General features: G+C 38.7%; 2 protein-coding genes across 2 annotated transcripts in view; one reads left to right on the top strand and one right to left on the bottom strand.

The window, feature by feature from the left end:
- The window catches only part of LOC146648644 (uncharacterized), a 29,047-nt gene extending 10,050 nt beyond the window's left edge, over window positions 1-18,997 (top strand). Inside the window, exons 32-75 of the mRNA XM_085389283.1 lie at window positions 41-127; window positions 218-286; window positions 427-516; window positions 769-858; window positions 942-1,031; window positions 1,115-1,177; window positions 1,561-1,620; window positions 1,708-1,776; window positions 6,454-6,537; window positions 6,698-6,784; window positions 6,866-6,949; window positions 7,053-7,121; window positions 7,193-7,282; window positions 7,363-7,413; window positions 7,507-7,596; window positions 7,686-7,775; window positions 7,867-7,938; window positions 8,072-8,134; window positions 9,265-9,327; window positions 9,416-9,484; window positions 9,596-9,679; window positions 9,779-9,865; window positions 10,946-11,029; window positions 11,120-11,188; window positions 11,329-11,418; window positions 11,671-11,760; window positions 11,844-11,933; window positions 12,017-12,079; window positions 12,462-12,521; window positions 12,609-12,677; window positions 13,526-13,609; window positions 13,758-13,844; window positions 13,926-14,009; window positions 14,121-14,189; window positions 14,436-14,525; window positions 14,617-14,706; window positions 14,792-14,881; window positions 14,973-15,062; window positions 15,154-15,222; window positions 15,344-15,406; window positions 17,154-17,216; window positions 17,309-17,455; window positions 17,685-17,732; window positions 17,984-18,997. Of these exons, the coding sequence (XP_085245409.1) occupies window positions 41-127; window positions 218-286; window positions 427-516; window positions 769-858; window positions 942-1,031; window positions 1,115-1,177; window positions 1,561-1,620; window positions 1,708-1,776; window positions 6,454-6,537; window positions 6,698-6,784; window positions 6,866-6,949; window positions 7,053-7,121; window positions 7,193-7,282; window positions 7,363-7,413; window positions 7,507-7,596; window positions 7,686-7,775; window positions 7,867-7,938; window positions 8,072-8,134; window positions 9,265-9,327; window positions 9,416-9,484; window positions 9,596-9,679; window positions 9,779-9,865; window positions 10,946-11,029; window positions 11,120-11,188; window positions 11,329-11,418; window positions 11,671-11,760; window positions 11,844-11,933; window positions 12,017-12,079; window positions 12,462-12,521; window positions 12,609-12,677; window positions 13,526-13,609; window positions 13,758-13,844; window positions 13,926-14,009; window positions 14,121-14,189; window positions 14,436-14,525; window positions 14,617-14,706; window positions 14,792-14,881; window positions 14,973-15,062; window positions 15,154-15,222; window positions 15,344-15,406; window positions 17,154-17,216; window positions 17,309-17,455; window positions 17,685-17,732; window positions 17,984-18,540 (3,947 nt within the window). The 3' untranslated portion in view covers window positions 18,541-18,997. The remainder of the gene's footprint in view (window positions 1-40; window positions 128-217; window positions 287-426; window positions 517-768; window positions 859-941; window positions 1,032-1,114; window positions 1,178-1,560; window positions 1,621-1,707; window positions 1,777-6,453; window positions 6,538-6,697; window positions 6,785-6,865; window positions 6,950-7,052; window positions 7,122-7,192; window positions 7,283-7,362; window positions 7,414-7,506; window positions 7,597-7,685; window positions 7,776-7,866; window positions 7,939-8,071; window positions 8,135-9,264; window positions 9,328-9,415; window positions 9,485-9,595; window positions 9,680-9,778; window positions 9,866-10,945; window positions 11,030-11,119; window positions 11,189-11,328; window positions 11,419-11,670; window positions 11,761-11,843; window positions 11,934-12,016; window positions 12,080-12,461; window positions 12,522-12,608; window positions 12,678-13,525; window positions 13,610-13,757; window positions 13,845-13,925; window positions 14,010-14,120; window positions 14,190-14,435; window positions 14,526-14,616; window positions 14,707-14,791; window positions 14,882-14,972; window positions 15,063-15,153; window positions 15,223-15,343; window positions 15,407-17,153; window positions 17,217-17,308; window positions 17,456-17,684; window positions 17,733-17,983) is intronic.
- A 57-nt stretch (window positions 18,998-19,054) lies between these two features.
- lg18h14orf119 (linkage group 18 C14orf119 homolog) lies at window positions 19,055-20,102 on the bottom strand. Its single transcript, XM_085389285.1, has 2 exons — window positions 19,464-20,102; window positions 19,055-19,379 (listed from the first exon to the last, which is right to left on the bottom strand). The coding sequence occupies exons 1-2, from the start codon at window positions 19,851-19,853 to the stop codon at window positions 19,206-19,208; spliced, it is 564 nt and encodes a 187-aa protein (XP_085245411.1). The 5' UTR covers window positions 19,854-20,102; the 3' UTR covers window positions 19,055-19,205.
- Window positions 20,103-20,288: the final 186 nt, after the last annotated feature.

Genomic DNA, 20,288 nt, shown 5'->3' with positions numbered 1-20,288 from the left:
AAACCTTACCTGTCATTCATCAGATGTTTGTTTGTTTCAGTTTTACAAATCATTGAGCTCCAGAATGAGATATGGGACCTGCAGAACAAGGATGTGAATGGGACAGCTGGTGACCGGATAATAAAAGGTACTTTAAGGTTTAAGGTGCTGATTGAGGGTGACACAAAGTCATAGTAGATGACTAAATGTTATTAATACAATTCACTGTTTTTTGCAGCGCTACAAAACAGAATAGACACACTCATGGCTCAAATAGGCAGCAGTGATCGAGATAACACCAAACTGAGTGAGTATGAAGTAACTGTGAGCACAAAGGTTCACTGACAAGTTGAATTTTCTTTCTTTTTGCCTTTTTCCCTCTCATGAAGTAATTCTCTCACAGCATGTCTTATAGCAAACTACTCTTTTTGCTTCTTTGTGCTTTAGCACTGAAAATCCTGAATCTGCAGAGTCAGGTGAAGCACCTGCAGAATCTGCTGTCAAACCGCGAATCTCAACAAACCAGTGAGCTAACTGGTAAGTATCTCCCATTGTGCTTTTCCTCTAGTGATAAGAGTGTGACAAATACAAGTGAGCAGGCAGAAGCACAGAGGAGTCAGATGTGGGGCAAGTGAGAGTTTTAGTTTTCCCCATCCTTGTAGAAAAAACAAAATAAGTGTGAGAGATAAAGAAACTTGGTAGCTTTTGTAATTCACAGTACAAAACGTGTACGATGATCTCTCGTGTCTGACCAATAAACCTGTTTTAACTTCTTTAAAATGACCTCAGAGATCACAAATGAGCTTGCAGCCAAGAAGGGAGAGCTGGAGAAACATGTCAATGAGCTGAAACAGAAGAACCAGGAAAATGCCAACCTGAGTAAGTCAAGAAAGACTGCAGTGTCTGCAGAAATGATGAAGGAAAAAAGTTCTGCTTTGATTCTTTCTTCCTCTGTTCCTCAGTTTTGAACATCACTGATCTGCAAAGCCAACTTGAAAACCTTGAAAAAGTTAAGACAGCTGAGGATAAAGAAAGTGCTGCTACAATTTCTAGTAAGTATTTTTCTTTTGATCTCTAAAAGCAAGTATCACCTCTGATACCTTCTTCACCTGAAGCTAACTTTACATTTTGTTAGATCTCAGAAAACAACTGAAGGTTAAAGAGTTGGAGCATTCTCGTGATCAGGAAGTGATCCTCGGTAAGTTCATCCGTGGCATGTTTAAGTTTCTGCAACAAGAAGGATTAAGTTGATTTTAAGATGCTTGCAAGTTTAAGGCCGGTCTCCGCAGATTGCTGCCCCTCCCTGGTTCTGCCAGAGATTTGTTCCTGTTAAAAGGGAGTTTTTCCTTCCCTCTGTCACCAAAGCACAGCGCCTTGAGGCAACTGTTGTTGTGATTTGGCACTGTATAAATAAAAGTGAACTGAACTGAATTATTGGAGAAACCTGGAATTAATAGTTTTACAAACTCATAGTCAAAACCCACTGAAAGCCAACAAAATATAACAATATGAGCTTTCATGCTGACCTGTATCAAAAAATAATGCCTAGACTATTGCTTAGTAATGTAACCTTTCTCTTAGACTTGCAGGAAAAACTGAACGAGACAGAAAGCTGTTCAGATTATGAGCAGACAATTACAGGTGAGTGTAATCTTTGACTTGCTGTTCTTTCTCAATATAGAAAACTGTTGTCTGTGATCAGCACCCATAATAAATGTCTCTGTGCAGATCTGCAGCAAAACCTGAATGACAAAATCAAGGAGCTGCAGTCCAAATCGAGCTCTGTTACTTCACTTGGTGAGTGTTGAATCTGTTAGCTGTACTGTATTAATATGCTCCATCTTCCACCATCCAGTTGATCATATTTAACCAATTTATTTCTGATCTCGGTGAAATTATTTTAAAAGGGAAGATATTAGAAGCCGTTAAGAAGCTCACAGTGTTGCAACACTTGATACATTACAGGACAATAATAAATAATACATCATGATACATGTAGGTATATTTACTGATTTAAAAACCCTGAAAGACCATAAGAATAACACCAAGATATTTACTGCATTGTGTATCATCATTAGTGGTGCATGCCTAATAGTACACAATGATAGTGCTATATTAATGTTTGCCATGTTTGTGCACTTGGCCAACAGATATAATCATATTGAGCAAAGTTTTCTCTTTTAATGCTTGGTGGTTGGCAGGCATGCCTAATTCAGCTCTGTGGCTAAATAATGCTAACGTGCTTTTTGCTTTGCTCATGTATGGCACAGAGATGTGTGGTTAGTTTCTCATCATTCTTAACATTTTTGTTATGTGACTATATAGTCATATTTGGTTTCTAAAAAATTCTTACAAAGAGCAAAAAAAATATAAACATAATATACCATTAAAAATGATATTTGTATTCTTTGGAGACAACATAGTCAATGAATAAGTTGCCCTAAATTATTAAGTAAAAAAGTAAGCTCTTACATTGTTTTGAGATGATGAGTTGGATGATTATTCGGTGTACATAGTACGTTCAGTTTTAAAAACAAACAAAACCTGACCTGTAAAGCTTGGGTTTGACATTTACGTGGACTACTGTAATATTGGCATGGCCCCTGACTATCACAAAAACGTACACGTGAAAACTGTAGCTTTAAAAGAGAGACTTAAGGAGTATAGCAAATGTATTGATATCTTTGGTCAAAAAAATGTAAGATCCAAATTGTAATATACAATGTACACTACAGCAGGAATGATTAACAACAGCCACAAAACATTTTAAACTAAAAATGTAGTTTTTCATAATATTTAGCAGTAATGGTGCTATGGTTCCTGCAGTCCTCATGGTCAAATGTCTTCAGCATTACCATTGTCTGCTCATGCTGATTTTTAAGGATTTTATTTCTAATTATTCATTCCTCGTGTAGTGGTGACTTGAACAAATTTTCATGACCTCTGAGTGACGTACGGGTGACATACACAGAAAGAGGCAGGTGAAACAAATGCAAATGGAAAACGTGATATTGGGGTGGGAAATGGAAGAAATATAATACATATCGTTAGCTTCATAGCATAATTGCCTAAGTCATTTGACTAAGTCAATGACTTAGGCACTTATGCTATGAAGCTAACGATATGGAAATCCAAATAATTTGAATGTTTTCTTTAAAAACATATATAGATGTTAATGATTGATATGACGGCATTTGTGCAATTATTATAGAGACATGCTATTATTCTGGAATGGAAATAAGGATGTTTTCACAAGGTGTTAAAGCTGCATAAAACCTAAAAACAGGTCATTTTAGCCCATTGCAGGGTTGTTTGCAGATTTTAATGTTGTGTAATAAAAATGCTTTTATGTGGTCTTACAGGTGCATAATTGCAAAGAAAGGGACACATAAGTCCTTTGCTAGGTGGTTGATTGGCAATATGATGAGGCCAAAATATCTGATAAGTTAGAACCTTCAGGAGCTTGAGATGTATTTGTATTAGAGATGGACCGATCCGATATTACATATCGGTATCGGTCCGATACTGACCTAAATTACTGGATCGGATATCGGAGAAAAATAAAAAATGTAATCCGATCCATTAAATATCACGAAAGCACCTCACAAAACTTGCAATACGCCGTAACTCACCTCAGAACGTTAGCACGTTGGAGCAGTATGCATCACGTGATAGAGCGGCTGTGGCATGCGGGACCTGTCGGTGGTCTGGATAGCATTTGGAGCTTCGCTAGCAACCCGGCATTTCATCTCCGACAAAGTTATCCCGAGAGAAGTAAAGCAAGTGTGTAAGTCCATCTCTGAATGTTTGTAAAGCATTCCTGCGTTAAGCTTAACAAGCGACTGCCTCTCCTGCTGCTACTTCAATCATGAAACTGCTTAACGATCAGCTGATCGGCTTTTCTGTCGTGAGTCCGTGTCTCTAGTTTGCTTTTGGCCCACTTTGCACCAGAAAGAGGAAACCAGCGGCTGAACAACAGCAGCACGTTTAAGCTTGATCAGCTGTTGTTAGAATGTATTTAATATTACTTTCTACTCGAGGATCTTTTTCTAAGTAGCTGACGGCTGGTAACTGTGCAGGGGCGGATCTAGCAAAGTTTAGCCAGGGGGGCCGATAGGGCATTAACAGGGAAAAGGGGGCACAAAGACATACTTTTCTTTCTTATTCTCATTTAAAATGTCTAGCTTTTAATAAATAATTATCTGACAGCCAAAGTTTTAATTTGATGCAAAATGAATAGAAGTCCATTACTGTATATAGTAACTATTAAGTCTAATATATATACCCTAGTAAGCTATAGTACTTTTTCCTTTGGGAAGGTACCATCTGTGCAGTCTGCAATTTTGTTGAAGAAAGATGTTGAATCTATTTAATATTTCTTGAAAAATAATTGATTTCTGTGCATTTTTTTCACACTGCATCAAATTAAGGTTGATTACGTCGATTAAGCATCATGAGGTGGAGCGTGAGGGGTGGTTCCCTATTTTTTATTTATTTATTTTTGTTGTTGCTGGGAGTTGGAACCCTATTAGTTAGGTTGCTTAATATTTATGCTAAGTACTCTTTAAAATACCAGAATAGGGAGGATGGTGTAGGTCTAAGTTTATTAGATTGATCAGTATTGCTGAACTATGAAACATTTTTTTTGCATACAGGTATAACAGAATAGCTTTAGTGTAGTTGTTGTTTTAAACTTGAGTATGAACTTATACAAAATGCAGCAAGATATTTAAAAAACAGTTTTGTTGATTAAAAAACACTATATCGGATTCATATCGGTATCGGCAGATATCCAAATTTATGATATCGGTATCGGTATCGGACATAAAAAAGTGGTATCGTGCCATCTCTAATTTGTATGCTAATTTTTAATGCTTAGTTCCAGATGGTCTAGTTTGCAGTCAAAGAAACAAACACACAGACACAGAGCATTTTAATATATTAAAAAAAAAAGGTTTTAATAATGTGTCACTAATATAAACTGTCTCCCTGACTTGTTTCATCACACTCTCAGTGTTTTATTATACTTCCTCACAGTTAATGAGTTTGTGGTGAAGCCAACCTGAGAGAGATGTAATGTAGACACTAAAGCCGGTGAGCAAGAATGTCATACTAAAGAGGATGGTTCTTTTAAATACAGGGGGGGGGGAGCGAATCAGAAACCCCGGGCACAATGATGAAGCAGGCCTGATCAGAAACAGTTTATTCCCGAGACGGACAGTAGGAATAAAACAACCCAAATACTAATAAGAAAAAAGTATACAATAAAATGTTATTAATATACTAAAATCCCCCAGGAATAAAAAAAAACCCACTTCAAAAACTGCTAAAAATATAATTCTCTGCATGCACTAAAATCCCATCCGGTTCCCTGATGTAACTGTCCACAGTCCAGGATGAATGTTTGTTAGGTGTTCATGAGCTGGACAGAAATTCCCTTTGCGGAGGGGGGTCCACGCCAGCCTCGTCCCAGGCTGACGGGGAGGAGCCTCCCCATATGGAAAAGAAATAGTAAAAACTTATAAAAGACTTGCATAAGATGTGGCCTACTTCATATAGTGAATCATATAAGGCTTATAAGATTTACTCATGAAAGTGGCCACTTTCATATATTGTTTTAGTAAGTATCCAAAACATACAAGTTTCATTTATATAATTTTTCAAGGGATCTTACATCTGTTTTTACTCTTGTATGCTTTTCATACAAGTTTCACACAAGACAGATGCAAACTTTATAAGATTTATACATATCTTTTCCATATGGGTCTATCCCCCTCTCGTCCTCTCACTGGGCCCATCACACACTGGCGTCCGTCGCTCGATACCACCGCGGCTCCACTTGCGTCATCGCCCTGTAAATAAACAAATAGGTGCTAGAACCATCGTCCCGGAAGCGGCCCTGGCTTATAGCCATGGCAACCCTCTGCCAACACGGCTGCACCCAGTGAATGATAGTGGAGACACTACTCACAAATGTAGGCAGAGGTATACCTCTCCCCTGCTACTAATCACACACGTTGTCTCCTACTGTCGCCGTTCCTGCTGTCGGGACTGGGTTGCCATGTCATGCTGACTGGTCCGTCTCCAGATGAGGCACCGCACCCCCACGATCAACCAGCGGGTCCCTCTTTTTCTCCTGGCCTTCGCGCGTTCCTCCTTATATCTGGGGCCTCTCTCCTCCAGTATCCAGCTAGCTTCCTTTTAATAGGTGTTTAGACAGCTGATAGGCCACCTCTGGACACACACATGCCTCAGCAGGTGATCCAGCTAATTTGCCCCATGCTCAGCCTGTCCAAATAGAAAGTGTCCTAGCTGGTATTCACAAAATTTCTTATATGGATCATAGTTGTTAAAATCAGAGCCTTTGCTAAAAACACAACTTACATTGGGCACATGCACAGATGTTGTGCACATTTTCATGTGTCTTAGATGAGAACAGTGAACGCTGATGTTTATTCTGACTGATTCTTTCAGCTCTACAAATTTCTACATTAACTCAGCAAGTGGAGCAACTGAAAGCACAAATGAACAACTCTGTGTCCAAATCCAAGGTTGATGGTGAGTGTGTTTCATTGTCAAGTCAAGTAAGCAGCGCTACTGGGGTCCAGTATTCACATGGTGTACATTAAAGGGTTGTTGTACAGCTTTAATATTAGCTAAATAAATATTTACATTTACGCATAAATCCCCCCCAAACAAAGTTTTGTCTGATCTGCAGAGCTCCAAAAAGCCATAGATGAAAAGAACGAGGAGCTGGACAAACTAACAAAAGAGCTGAAAGAGAGAAGCACTCAACCACGTAGACGTGAGTACAAACAACCTGCTGAAAGAATCCAGATTACTTACTCAAGTACAAATACTTATAAGTGTTCCAACCTTCTTTCAGTTCTGCAGATTATTGCACTGCAAACAGACATCGAGAAACTGGACACTGTGGCGGAAAATGATAGAGATGAGGAGAAGATTAAAGGTGAGTGACATATCTTACCTGCGTAAAGTAACAAGTGTAAAGCAAAAATAGGATCATTTCTGTTTTGTTTTTTCTTCTTGAAAAAATCATCTTTTTTTCCCAGTACTTCAAGGAAAGCTCACTTATTTGATTGATGGAGTTAAAGATGAACAGGGTGAAAACATTAAGCTGAGTGAGTAACAGTCAGAGTAAAATACTTCCCTCACTCTCTTCTTGTTATATATGCATAAACCTTTTTTGTAGCATTTCAGATCTTGAATCAGCAAGCTGAAATAGCAAGACTGAAGAAGGAAGAAGAAAAGAAGAATCAGGCACAAGAAGCAAAAATTAAAGGTGGGCTCTCCTCAAATGCGATCATAGTAATACTACAAATATTTAAGGACATAAAACATCACTTTTGCCTATTTTTGTAGATCTGGAGAATCAACTGGAGGCCATGAGAAATCAGAGAAACACAAGAAATGGTATGAGTTCAGTCATGAGTTCTGGTTCAGTCAGCAACAAGGAGTGAAATATCAAACAGCATCCGAGTCCATAACGTTTGTGTTTTGTTTTAGCTGCTCAGATTATGGAGCTTGAAGTGCAAATTAAAGAACTGGAAGATAACATAGCAGCCCTCAAAGAGGCTCATACTGAGAGCCTTGCAGGTACAGAAGAAACTTTGAAATGTATATTGCATGAAGTAACCTGTATATTAAGCTAATGGTTGTGTTTATTAATCTCAACTCACTTTCAGACCTTCAAAGGAGACTAAAGTTGAAAGAGAGGCAGCTGGATGACACTGAAAGTCAACTTGAGCATATAGATGGAGAGAATTTTAAATATGGTATGAATATTGTTGAATTTGCTTTTTGGTGTCATGCTGTTCATGTCCTTTTAGTACGATATAATATTCCAGTTTTTTGTATTTCCACTAGTGATGGAGATTGCTGATCTGAGGGTGAAACTGAAAAAGGCGGTGACGCAGACATCTGACAAAAAAATCAAAGGTTTGAGATTTTTGCAGTCATTTAACAATTTAGTGCATGTAGAGTCAGTCTCATAAATATTTTGAAGACCTGCAACACATTTCTGCTTGATCTTAAATCCTATTTAAAAGTACTTTTTTACTTTCTTTGTCAGACGTGGAGAAGAAACTAAAAACACAAGAAGCTGAGAATAAAAAACTTGAAGCTGCAAACAAAGGTTTGTATTTTATTTTTGTTGGGCGACCGTGGGAAGCGTATCTGTAACCGGAAGGTCGCCGGTTCGATCTCCGGGTTCTCTGTCCTGGTCGTTGTGTCCTTGGGCAAGACACTTTACCCTACCGCCTACTAGTGTTGGCCAGAGTGGCAGATGGCACGATATGGCAGCCTCGCTTCTGTCAGTCTGCCCCAGGGCAGCTGTGGCTACAACTGTAGCTTGCCTCTACCAGTGAGTGAATGAATAGTGGCATTGTAAAGCGCTTTGGGTGACTTGAAAAGCGCTATATAAATCCAATCCATTATTATTATTTAACTCTTATAGTATAATGCAACAGCTCATTAGCTTAGCTTAGCACACAGACTACAATTAAAACCCTTCTGAGGCCCTGGGACCATTTTTGTACATTTTAGTTTTTCAGTTACAAGCCATTTGCACTGTGTTGAATGGAATATAGCCAAATTCTCTAAAAAAAAGTTTGGTATAATTTCATTTCAAAATTCAAGTCTGACTTCCTTAAATTAGCTTCAGTGGCTAAGCTAACAATACACATCCTCTTAATGAGCAACAGCTCGCCTGGATTTATCTGCTTACTTCTATTTTCCAACTCTGTTTGGCACATATGGATTACAGTAATTGTTGAACATGAGCAGAATAAGTGTGACATGTAATTCCTTTGCAAGGCTTTTGCTGTAGATTAAACAAATAAAGTAAAACATGTTAATTTGTCTTTAGGAATCATGTAGTTAGCTTTAGGGAGGCTAGCTGTTTCCCCTTCTTTCCAATCTTTATGGTAAGCTAACATTCACATTATATAGCATTTTATATCTTGAGATAAAAATTTACAACATAATCTTTAGCCCCTTATAGTACCGGTATCTACTCGGATCAACTTGCCACGGTTTTCAGAGTTTTCCATTAGCTTAATTACCTGCAGTCATGGCGAGCCCATCCCAGTAGAGACTAATGGAAAAGGCGCTTTCAGTCCTTTTAATTTGTTTTGAGTAAGTCCCCCAGATCTCTTTTTTAAAAAGACAAAGACACAAATCAGGGGTTTTTTTCTGAATATATCCATCATATTAAAGAGTTTTGTGCAGAGATCCAATTTTAGTTGTTTGTTTCTTTTGATTCAGAGTTGGAGAAAAAACTGCAATTAAAGACTCAAGAATGCTCTGGACTCGAGCAACAACGAAACCGTAAGTTGTAAATCTGACTTCAACCTGAAAGTTTCTGAGCCTGAGTTTTTGATATGACTGTTTTTTATTTTTTTATTTTTTTAATCAGAGCTGAAGACTGAAGTTGAAGATAAGATTGCAGAACTGAACAAAACGAAAGACTTCAAAACTGCTCTGCGTGAGTGCGGTGCAGTTAAAGTCTCTCCTTTTTTTTTTTTTGCTCACATCCTCACATTATATTTCAGAACTAATCTGTGCCGTCATATCTGCTCACGTTTGTCTCTGTTAGTCCTGAATGTGATCAACATGAAGGCTGAAGTGAGGGCTTTGAAGGAGCAGATCTCAAACTCAAAAGATCCAGAAATCATCTCACGTGAGTATCAGCTGTCATAGTCAGCACACTTCCTGGAGGAAAAATGTGAAACAAATATGACCTCAAGTCATATATCTGTTTCTCTCTGATTCCCCACAGAGCTGCAGATGCAACTGGAGAAGAAGCAAGATGAACTGATTACTAAGACTGCAGAAATGGAGGAATTGCTTGCCAACCCGAGAGTGGGTGAGTGCACTGCTGTACTCTGTGATCAACACTGTTTAAACAGTCTGACAACCCGCTGCCTATTATTGCAACACTAAGCCTCTGGGGGCAATTGACAACATTTGGTCCAAACCATAGTTTCCATGTGATGTCAGAGCTACTGGGACATGCCCACCTGGTGGACAAAACAGTACAGTGGCCCTTTGCCCTCCAGCCATCCTTTGATTATCTTCAAATTTAACTTAGCCAAAATGCAGCAAAACGTGAGCACACCTCTCCTAACCACACCTCACAGTCCAAATCACACAAATCCCTGCTTCTCCACTGAAATCCGGACTGTCATTGGCAGTCATTTAAGAGGAATGATTTACCTGACACTGGAAAACTACTTTGTTAACTTTAATGTTATATTATGACAATAATATGACATATTAATACTACTAGAACTTTTCTGGCTCTACACTGTAAATGTCCAGGTCAACAAAACATAAGATTTACGCATGGTACTTTGTTTAAGCTAGCTATATAGCACTTACCTTTGCTTTAAAAATAAATTTATTGTTCTTCAGCTCCCACACGATGCCATTATTTACCCATCCTGACTGAAAATACATGTAGTCCCTTGGTTTGGACATGTTAACTGCTGTGTCTTAAGAAGCATCACAGTTGAAAAACTGGGATACTTTTTAATGGTTTCATAAAGAATTTGCTCACCTGTCGCATCTGTCTCAAAATACTGTGTAAGCACAGTATATGAACAATCAGAAAACAGCACTTGGTGATGGTGGAAAGGAAAAACTTCCTTTTAACAGGAAGAAACCCCTGGCTGAATCAGGCAGAGGGGAAATCATCTGCCATTACCGGATGAGGATAAGGAGAGGGAGACAGAACAATAACTAATCATTAAATGCAAAGTGGGATATAAGCACAGAGAGCAAAAAGGTGATTCGGGTTAGTGAAGATGAAACACTAGCAGCTTCAGCATGTTGCAGTGTAACTGCTCAGAGTCATTTGATCCAGCCCTAACTATAAACTTTGTCAAAAAGGAACATTTCACAACCAAACCTTACCTGTCATTCATCAGATGTTTGTTTGTTTCAGTTTTACAAATCATTGAGCTCCAGAATGAGATATGGGACCTGCAGAACAAGGATGTGAATGGGACAGCTGGTGACCGGATAAAAGGTACTTTAAGGTTTAAGGTGCTGATTGAGGGTGACACAAAGTCATAGTAGATGACTAAATGTTATTAATACAATTCACTGTTTTTTGCAGCGCTACAAAACAGAATAGACACACTCATGGCTCAAATAGGCAGCAGTGATCGAGATAACACCAAACTGAGTGAGTATGAAGTAACTGTGAGCACAAAGGTTCACTGACAAGTTGAATTTTCTTTCTTTTTGCCTTTTTCCCTCTCATGAAGTAATTCTCTCACAGCATGTCTTATAGCAAACTACTCTTTTTGCTTCTTTGTGCTTTAGCACTGAAAATCCTGAATCTGCAGAGTCAGGTGAAGCACCTGCAGAATCTGCTGTCAAACCGCGAATCTCAACAAACCAGTGAGCTAACTGGTAAGTATCTCCCATTGTGCTTTTCCTCTAGTGATAAGAGTGTGACAAATACAAGTGAGCAGGCAGAAGCACAGAGGAGTCAGATGTGGGGCAAGTGAGAGTTTTAGTTTTCCCCATCCTTGTAGAAAAAACAAAATAAGTGTGAGAGATAAAGAAACTTGGTAGCTTTTGTAATTCACAGTACAAAACGTGTACGATGATCTCTCGTGTCTGACCAATAAACCTGTTTTAACTTCTTTAAAATGACCTCAGAGATCACAAATGAGCTTGCAGCCAAGAAGGGAGAGCTGGAGAAACATGTCAATGAGCTGAAACAGAAGAACCAGGAAAATGCCAACCTGAGTAAGTCAAGAAAGACTGCAGTGTCTGCAGAAATGATGAAGGAAAAAAGTTCTGCTTTGATTCTTTCTTCCTCTGTTCCTCAGTTTTGAACATCACTGATCTGCAAAGCCAACTTGAAAACCTTGAAAAAGTTAAGACAGCTGAGGATAAAGAAAGTGCTGCTACAATTTCTAGTAAGTATTTTTCTTTTGATCTCTAAAAGCAAGTATCACCTCTGATACCTTCTTCACCTGAAGCTAACTTTACATTTTGTTAGATCTCAGAAAACAACTGAAGGTTAAAGAGTTGGAGCATTCTCGTGATCAGGAAGTGATCCTCGGTAAGTTCATCCGTGGCATGTTTAAGTTTCTGCAACAAGAAGGATTAAGTTGATTTTAAGATGCTTGCAAGTTTCGGCCGGTCTCCGCAGATTGCTGCCCCTCCCTGGTTCTGCCAGAGATTTGTTCCTGTTAAAAGGGAGTTTTTCCTTCCCTCTGTCACCAAAGCACAGCGCCTTGAGGCAACTGTTGTTGTGATTTGGCACTGTATAAATAAAAGTGAACTGAACTGAATTATTGGAGAAACCTGGAATTAATAGTTTTACAAACTCATAGTCAAAACCCACTGAAAGCCAACAAAATATAACAATATGAGCTTTCATGCTGACCTGTATCAAAAAATAATGCCTAGACTATTGCTTAGTAATGTAACCTTTCTCTTAGACTTGCAGGAAAAACTGAACGAGACAGAAAGATGTTCAGATGATAAGCAGAAAATTACAGGTGAGTGTAATCTTTGACTTGCTGTTCTTGCTAAATACAGAAAACTGTTGTCTGTGATCAGCACCCATAATAAATGTCTCTGTGCAGATCTGCAGCAAAACCTGAATGACAAAATCAAGGAGCTGCAGTCCAAATCGAGCTCTGTTACTTCACTTGGTGAGTGTTGAATCTCTGAATAAAAAACTTTCTAAGCTGTCAAATTCATCATAATATATTCATTTTTTTTTCCTATGATATTGATTTAAAAGTGAAGATTTTAGAAGCTGTAAATCATATTTTACTTAACTTTTTATCACCTTCAACAAAAAAGGTTTAATTCATGATGATGCAATTTTGTAGTTATTAGGGGAACGCCTGAGTCACTCATGGTCAAGCAAGAGCTGCAAATGTACTGCATTATTTATTATGATTACTACTACATGGCATGCCCACGCTACAGTAGTGCCACTGTAGTGTTTGGCCTATTTGTGCAGCTGGCTGATTGATATACTTAATCACATTGGGGGTTGGGGTAATCTCACAAGGTCCTAGGTGGTTGGTAGGCATGTGTAATTCAACTTTGTGAATATAAATAAAACTAGCTGCCTCATAATAAGATAATATCCAAATAAAAGGAGGTGCATGTAGGTGCATAAAGGCAAAAAATGTCATTTTTAGCCACTTGCTAGGTTTTTGCAATAGGATGGTGTCAATCAGACTTTTTGAATTTAAACTAGATGTTAATGTTGTGCAATAAAAATACATTTATGTTTTTATAGGAGCATAATTGATAAGAAAAGGAACTTTTTAGCCCTTTACTGGGTGGTTGCTATGTGATATGATGACATCATACTATCTGAATATTAAAATATCTGAATATATCTTAATATGTCAAAAAAAATATATTGCCATGATTTCTTTCTCCACATTCTCAATGTTTTACTATTCGCAGATGTTGTGCACATTTTCATGTGTCTTAGATGAGAACAGTGAACGCTGATGTTTATTCTGACTGATTCTTTCAGCTCTACAAATTTCTACATTAACTCAGCAAGTGGAGCAACTGAAAGCACAAATGAACAACTCTGTGTCCAAATCCAAGGTTGATGGTGAGTGTGTTTCATTGTCAAGTCAAGTAAGCAGCGCTACTGGGGTCCAGTATTCACATGGTGTACATTAAAGGGTTGTTGTACAGCTTTAATATTAGCTAAATAAATATTTACATTTACTCATAACAAAGTTTTGTCTGTTCTGCAGAGCTCCAAAAAGCCATAGATGAAAAGAACGAGGAGCTGGACAAACTAACAAAAGAGCTGAAAGAGAGAAGTACTCAACCACAACGACGTGAGTACAAACAACCTGCTGAAAGAATCCAGATTACTAACTGAGGTACAAATACTTATCAGTGTTCCAACCTTCTTTCAGTTCTGCAGATTATTGCACTACAAACAGAAATCGAGAAACTGGTCACTGTGGCTGAAAATAATACAGATGACGAGAAGATTAAAGGTGAGTGACATATCTTACCTGCACATAGTGTAAAGCAATGACTTCTTAAAAAATAAAATACATGCATTCGGTGGGGAAAAAAAAAGTCATTCCTCATCTTTTTTTCTCCAGCACGTCAAGAAGAGCTCAATTCTTTGATAGAGGGAATTAAAGATGAACAGAATGAAAATATTAAGCTGAGTGAGTAACAGTCAGAATAAAATACTTCCCTCGCTCTCTTCTTCTTTGTCTTTAATATGTATGCACATGTATGTTTATCACAAAAAGTCTGTTTATCTGAATGTAGTGCTTTCAGTGAGTGTTTTCAAGTGACGGAACATTTCTCCCACTGAAAACGCTACGTCCGGATGAACAGACTTAATTTTTCGGGGATTTCCTTACCTGGATGCACTGATCATGCATGAAGATGATTTTCTTTTTTAATAGCATTTCAGATCTTGAATCAGCAAGATGAAATAGCAAGACTGAAGAAGCAACAAAACAGGAAGAATGAGACACAAGAAGCACAAATTAAAGGTGGGATGCAGTGGGCTTTCCTCAGATGTGATCATAGTAATACTACAGATATTTTAAGGACGTAAAACATCACTTTTGCCTGTTTTTGTAGATCTGGAAGATCAACTGGAGGCCATCAGGAATGAGATACAACAAAAGACAGACCTGCTGGATAGAAAAGATATAAATATTGCTAATCTGTGTAAGTATTTTGCTCTGGTTCAGTCAGCAACAAGGATGAAATATCAAACAGCATCAGAGTCCATAATGTTTGTGTTTTGTTTTAGCTGCTCAGATTATGGAGCTTCACAAGCAAATTAAACCACTGGAAAATAACATAGCAGCCCTCAAAGAGGCTCATGCTAAGAGCCTTGCAGGTACAGAACAAACTTTGAAATCTATTATTTGCATGAAGTAACCTGTATTTTAAGCTAATGGTTGTGTTTATTAATCTCGACGCATTTTCAGACCTTCAAAGGAAACTAAAGTTGAAAGAGAGGCAACTGGATGACACTGAAAGTCAACTTGAGCATATAGATGGAGAGAATTTTAAATATGGTATGAATATTGTTGAATTTGCTTTTTGGTGTCATGCTGTTCATGTCCTTTTAGTACGATATAATATTCCAGTTTTTTGTATTTCCACTAGTGATGGAGATTGCTGATCTGAGGGCGAAACTGAAAGAGGCTGAAACGCAGACATCTGACAAAATCAAAGGTCAGTCATTTAACAATTTAGTGCATGTAGAGTCAATCTCATTAATATTTTGAAGACCTGCAACACATTTCTGCTTGATCTTAAATCCTGTTTAAAAGTACTTTTTTACTTTCTTTGTCAGACGTGGAGAAGAAACTAAAAACACAAGAAACAAAGAATAAAAAACTTGAAGCTGCAAACAAAGGTTTGTATTTTATATTGCAGGTAGTCACAAAATTAATTTGATATTTTGTCGCAAACATGTATCAGGGTTGGATTTAAACATCTGTTTAACTCTTATAGTATAATGCATTCATTTAGCTAACAGGAACTGAAAATTATGGGCAACAGCTAACCTGGCTTTCTCTACTTGTTATGTACTCGACTATTTTCTAACTCGATGTTTGTCATGTATGGATTAGACAAATTGCTGAGCAGAAATAGAGGCGGGCAAGCTGTTTTCCCTTTTTTTGCAGTCTTTATGTTAAGCTAACTAGCTAGTGGCAATACAATCAGTCAGTGTAAAAAGAAAGTATTGGGTCTTAAATACAAGCACAGATGAACTGCAAAACATGATATATTACACCGTCATTGTTTACCTAACAAAACCTAAACCAAAAGGCAGAAGCACTGTATGGAAAAACAGATGCATTTATGAGTGACTCAGTGACTGTGAGGTGCCCGGGTCCTGTGGCTGCAGTAAACAAATAGGGGCTTTTATAGCTGGTGAATGAACGTTAACCTTGATAACTCTTACTACGCTCGGCAGTAACGATACTCTGTTCTCGGCCCTTAGACAGATTATCAGGCTGTCCCGTATTTCACAATAAAACTCTCTCACTTGAGTCTTCTCCAAACAACTTTTTCGGTCTTTTTCTAGTTTTACTGTCATGAACTTTAACATTTAACATGTGAACTGAGGCTTATAGAGTCTCAGATGTAGCACTTTTTGCCCCAGTTTCTCTGAGTATAGCATGGTAAATTTGCTGCAATATCCTAGCCACTGTCTTGAATATTTTCCACTTTCGCGATTCTCTCACTGTAGAATTAGGGACTTTTTTTTTTTTTTTGGAAATGGCCTTTCAACCCTGCCACTTACCCTCCTAATTCCTATGGAAGCAATAAGGGTGTAGTTCTCCCAAAGTTGATTCTGTTCATCTGGATGTGGCGTTTTTTGTTTGTTTTTTTTTTTTTAGTGGGAGAAACGTTTCGTCACTCATCCAAGTGACTTCTTCAGTCTCAGCTGACTGCAGGTTTCCCCAATCTTATAAACAGTACATTTGCATAATGACTGAAACCAGCCCACTGAGGAACAATGGGCTGGGAGGTCAGTTCCTTAATCTTAATTATGCAAATTCTCATGACCATTGATCAACCACCACTGATCAAAGACCACTGACCAATGGCCATGAGTCCCATTCACAGAGAGTTGGGAAATGGCTGCAATCACAGCATTGTAAGATGGCAAAAGATGTACCCTTAGGCCCCCTTCTCGATTCAGAGATGATTTTCCCTTTTCACTTAAATGGCCTCCTTGACTCCACGCTCAAATCACCGTTCCTCCCTGTCCAGGATGTTACATCCTCATCATTGAAAGAGTGGTGTAGTTCACTAATGGTGTAGTTCATTTTCCACACACTGCTTCTTGTTTTTGAACTACTTTTTGTCCATCTGAGGTTGTATTTACTTAATTTCTGTCTGGTATGATAAGAACCAGATTTTCTTTATGTCTGGAAACATCAAACCTTGGAACTGACAGAGAGTGTACTTTCTTTGGAGCATGTTGCGACTGTCTGTCTATGAAAAGTGCTTAATAAATAGACTTTACTTTCTGACATCTTTTCATCTAAAATTAAACAAGGACAAATAAATGCATTTCTCAAAACATCCAAAACTATCCAAATGTGACTCTCATTTAGCTGGTTCATGTTTAATCTCTCTCCCTCTGTCAGACCTAAAGCAGGAAGTCACAGAGCTGAAGATGTGCTGCTCTCAACCGCCAGAGGAGTGTGAAGGTAAGATTCCCAATGTGACCACATTATTATTGTGTGGATATATTGTACAGATGCACTCCTTGAGGTTCTGAAGTATGTATTTCATCAAACAGACTTGCGAAGAGATTTGCAGCAGTGCCATGATGATGCAGACCGCCAGCTGCAGGAGCTACATCAGAAGGATGCCAAGCTCAACCAGTTGGAGCAGGAGTTACAAAGACAGAACAGGGAGAATAACAAACTGCAGAATAATATTGACAGTATGTTCAAGCCACAGAATGAGCAGATTCAGTATAATATGGGAAAGTGGGTAGTAGTGAATGTGAGATTCTTAATTGGATAATTTAATCTTCTTGTTAGACCTGCAAGCTGAGAAAAACAAACCTCAGGAAATTGTAGAACTTCTAGTTTAGCCCAGAAACATACAAAGAGTAAACTGTTATGACACAAAATCCTCTGACAGACATTCTCTTCTTACTCTGCCCTCAGGGCTTCAAAGGGAACTAGGTCATATAGAAGAAAACACCATCCATACCTGTGAGTCACACACGAAAGTTTTTCTTTTTTCTTTTTCTTTGCACTTTTGTTTAAAGCTAATAAAGCTGCACAGATGCCATGAAAAAAAATACACGACTACTCACGCTGCATACAACAGCCTGTTGTGTGAAAACGTCTATATAACTTTAAAGCACACCCTTACATTTTTCACATTAAGGTTAAATTATGCCATCTGTGTTATCAGGGTTGTTTCACTGCATGCTGATTTCAGATGGTGTTTCTTTTAACAGCAAAGATGACCTTCGATCCAGACACAGCGCACCCAAGAATAGTTTTATCTGATGATGAAACCGAGATGTCCACTGCAGATTTTATACAAGACGTCCCCAACAATCCAAGACGGTTTGATGTGATTCTGGGGGCCCTAGGTGCCACTGGCTTCTCATCTGGCAAGCATTACTGGGAGGTTTCAGTAGCTGGAAAGACCTGTTACCACCTTGGGATGACCAGTGAATCTTCTCGAAGAAAGGGATCAATATCCTTCAATCCAAACAATGATTACTGGACTATAGTCCTGGACAAACAGCGTCAGTACAGAGCTATAGAGCAGAGGAGAACGGTTCCCATTCCTACTGAGATACAACCAGTTACCCTGGGTATCCTGCTAGATTACGAAAAGGGAACCATCTCGTTTTATGATTCAGGGTCCAGAACTCATATGTATTCTTTTGTAGGTCAGCACTTCACAGGAAAAATTTATCCATTTGTCAATTTCTGTGTAGAAGATGGCAGCGCTCCAAATCCAGTAGTTTTAATTACTCCTGGAGCAACTGACTGGATAAAATAAGGGTCACGAGAAGTTCTGTCCGCACCCATGTCAAAATGTGTGACATTTACGAGTATGGGAAATAAAATAATAACTGAAGAATAAGTGCACATTTCTGCTACTGTTGCTATTAAATGCTTCAGACAGTAAAACAAATATACCATGCTTGCAACATTCTCTCCCTGTCTTTAAAGCCAACCTTAAGTCTGCCTACTCTCTTTGATTTGAATCATGCTGTTAACTCTATGGTTTTTACCAGCTGTTATTTTTATCAATACTGTGATTTTGATATTTGATTCTATGTAAGGTGTCCCTGAGTGTCTCAGCAGGTGCCTATTAATAAAATTCATTACTAAAATATTTTGTTTATTCTCGTTATCAAAAAAAAGTGTTTCTTGTCCATGTTATTCCAGATGTGTTAATTGCCTCACAGAAGAGCTAAGCCTGTTTAGATATTAACCCACAGCTAGATGTTAAACCTGTTTATTTACAAATTCGTGTCAATCAATTAAAAACTTAAAAAAAACCCGGCGGAGCAGGCATGCAGAATTTTATTTACAAAACGTATACGAACACTACGATCTACAAGAAGGCTAAATTTTCTACAAAGAGACTCAGAGAATGTGTTTTCCACACCACACATCACCCCTTTATTACTTGCTTTTCTATCACAATGCAAACATTGCTCAGTCTCTTCCTGCTGTACCCGCTACACTCCTGTAAAAGTGGGTAACAAAATCCGGGTCCCGCTCTTCCAGCATGTGTAGGAAATGATTCCTCTCCTCTTCTCCCCAAGACTCAAACCACTGCGTCCACAGGCGGAGCTGGCATTCAAAGATGTTTGGAAGTTTGTCTTTAACCTACACAGAGGAAGAAAGCGCCAGTTATTTACTAGAAATGGCACTCCTCTCCAGACCATGTGTTTGCAAGTTTGCATAAAGTACCTGGAGAGTGCTGAGTGAGTCTAGGAGGGTGCACACTTTCCCCGGCACAGCTTTCCCCAGAAGGTCCTGGAGAAACCGCTCCCTCTGAACGGGAGTCCAGCTCTGGAACCAGCTCAGGACACACCGCTGCTCCTGGAAGGTTACGTAGGAGATGGGTTCGGGCTCTCTAACTTGACCTGCACTCGGAGAAGCGCAGGACAGCTTCTCGAGGCTGGGAGGGCTGACTACACCTTGAGGAGCTGGGGGAAATTCACCCAAGCTGGGAGAAGGGAAACTTGCAGGGCACGTGAACACTGGGTTGGGAGAACTGCACAGGATGCCTGCAATTCCTTGATTGTCAGTGGGCTGGTGTTGACTTGAGCTTTGACTGACATAATTAAACCACGACATCTTAAACAGCTCAATAATCCATTTAGCTTAGCTTAACGTTTTGTTTAAGGAGCACAAACGGGCGGGCTCTGACTTTAAAGTCGCTATTGCTAGCTAATAACTACCTTTAAGATATGGAGTTGTGACTCCCCATTATTTTAAAACGTATATCAACTCACTACCGACATAGTCGAGGTGCAGAGAAGCCGAACGACAGTCACGTAAATCCAGAGCTGCTAACAGGAAGCGGGGTGCAGTTAACTAGTTGTGCTGTGTAGGAAGTCAGGTTTGCGCAGATGTTGCGCAAGATGTGGCGCATACAACATCTAAATATAAATACCATAATTTTTTAACGATGCCATTTCAAGTAATACATTTGGCTTATGAAAGTAATTTTGGTTTAGTCTGGGATTTAAAATATTTATAAACGTTTTATTTTATTTGATTTCGGGGGGA

This window comes from Rhamphochromis longiceps, linkage group LG18 (assembly GCF_057381845.1).
Source record: "Rhamphochromis longiceps isolate RC_006_pf linkage group LG18, R_longiceps_female_GT1.1, whole genome shotgun sequence".
In the NCBI taxonomy this organism is placed as follows: domain Eukaryota; kingdom Metazoa; phylum Chordata; class Actinopteri; order Cichliformes; family Cichlidae; genus Rhamphochromis; species Rhamphochromis longiceps.
Note: the sequence above shows the minus strand (reverse complement) of the source record. Positions and strands in the feature narration are given on the sequence as shown.

Coding starts and splice junctions, on each gene's coding strand:
- lg18h14orf119 (XM_085389285.1), bottom strand. CDS start 19,853: ATGTCGTGGTTTAATTATGTCAGTCAAAGCTCAAGTCAACACCAGCCC. Junction 19,380..19,463: donor ACTCACTCAGCACTCTCCAG/GTACTTTATGCA, acceptor TCCTCTGTGTAG/GTTAAAGACAAACTTCCAAA.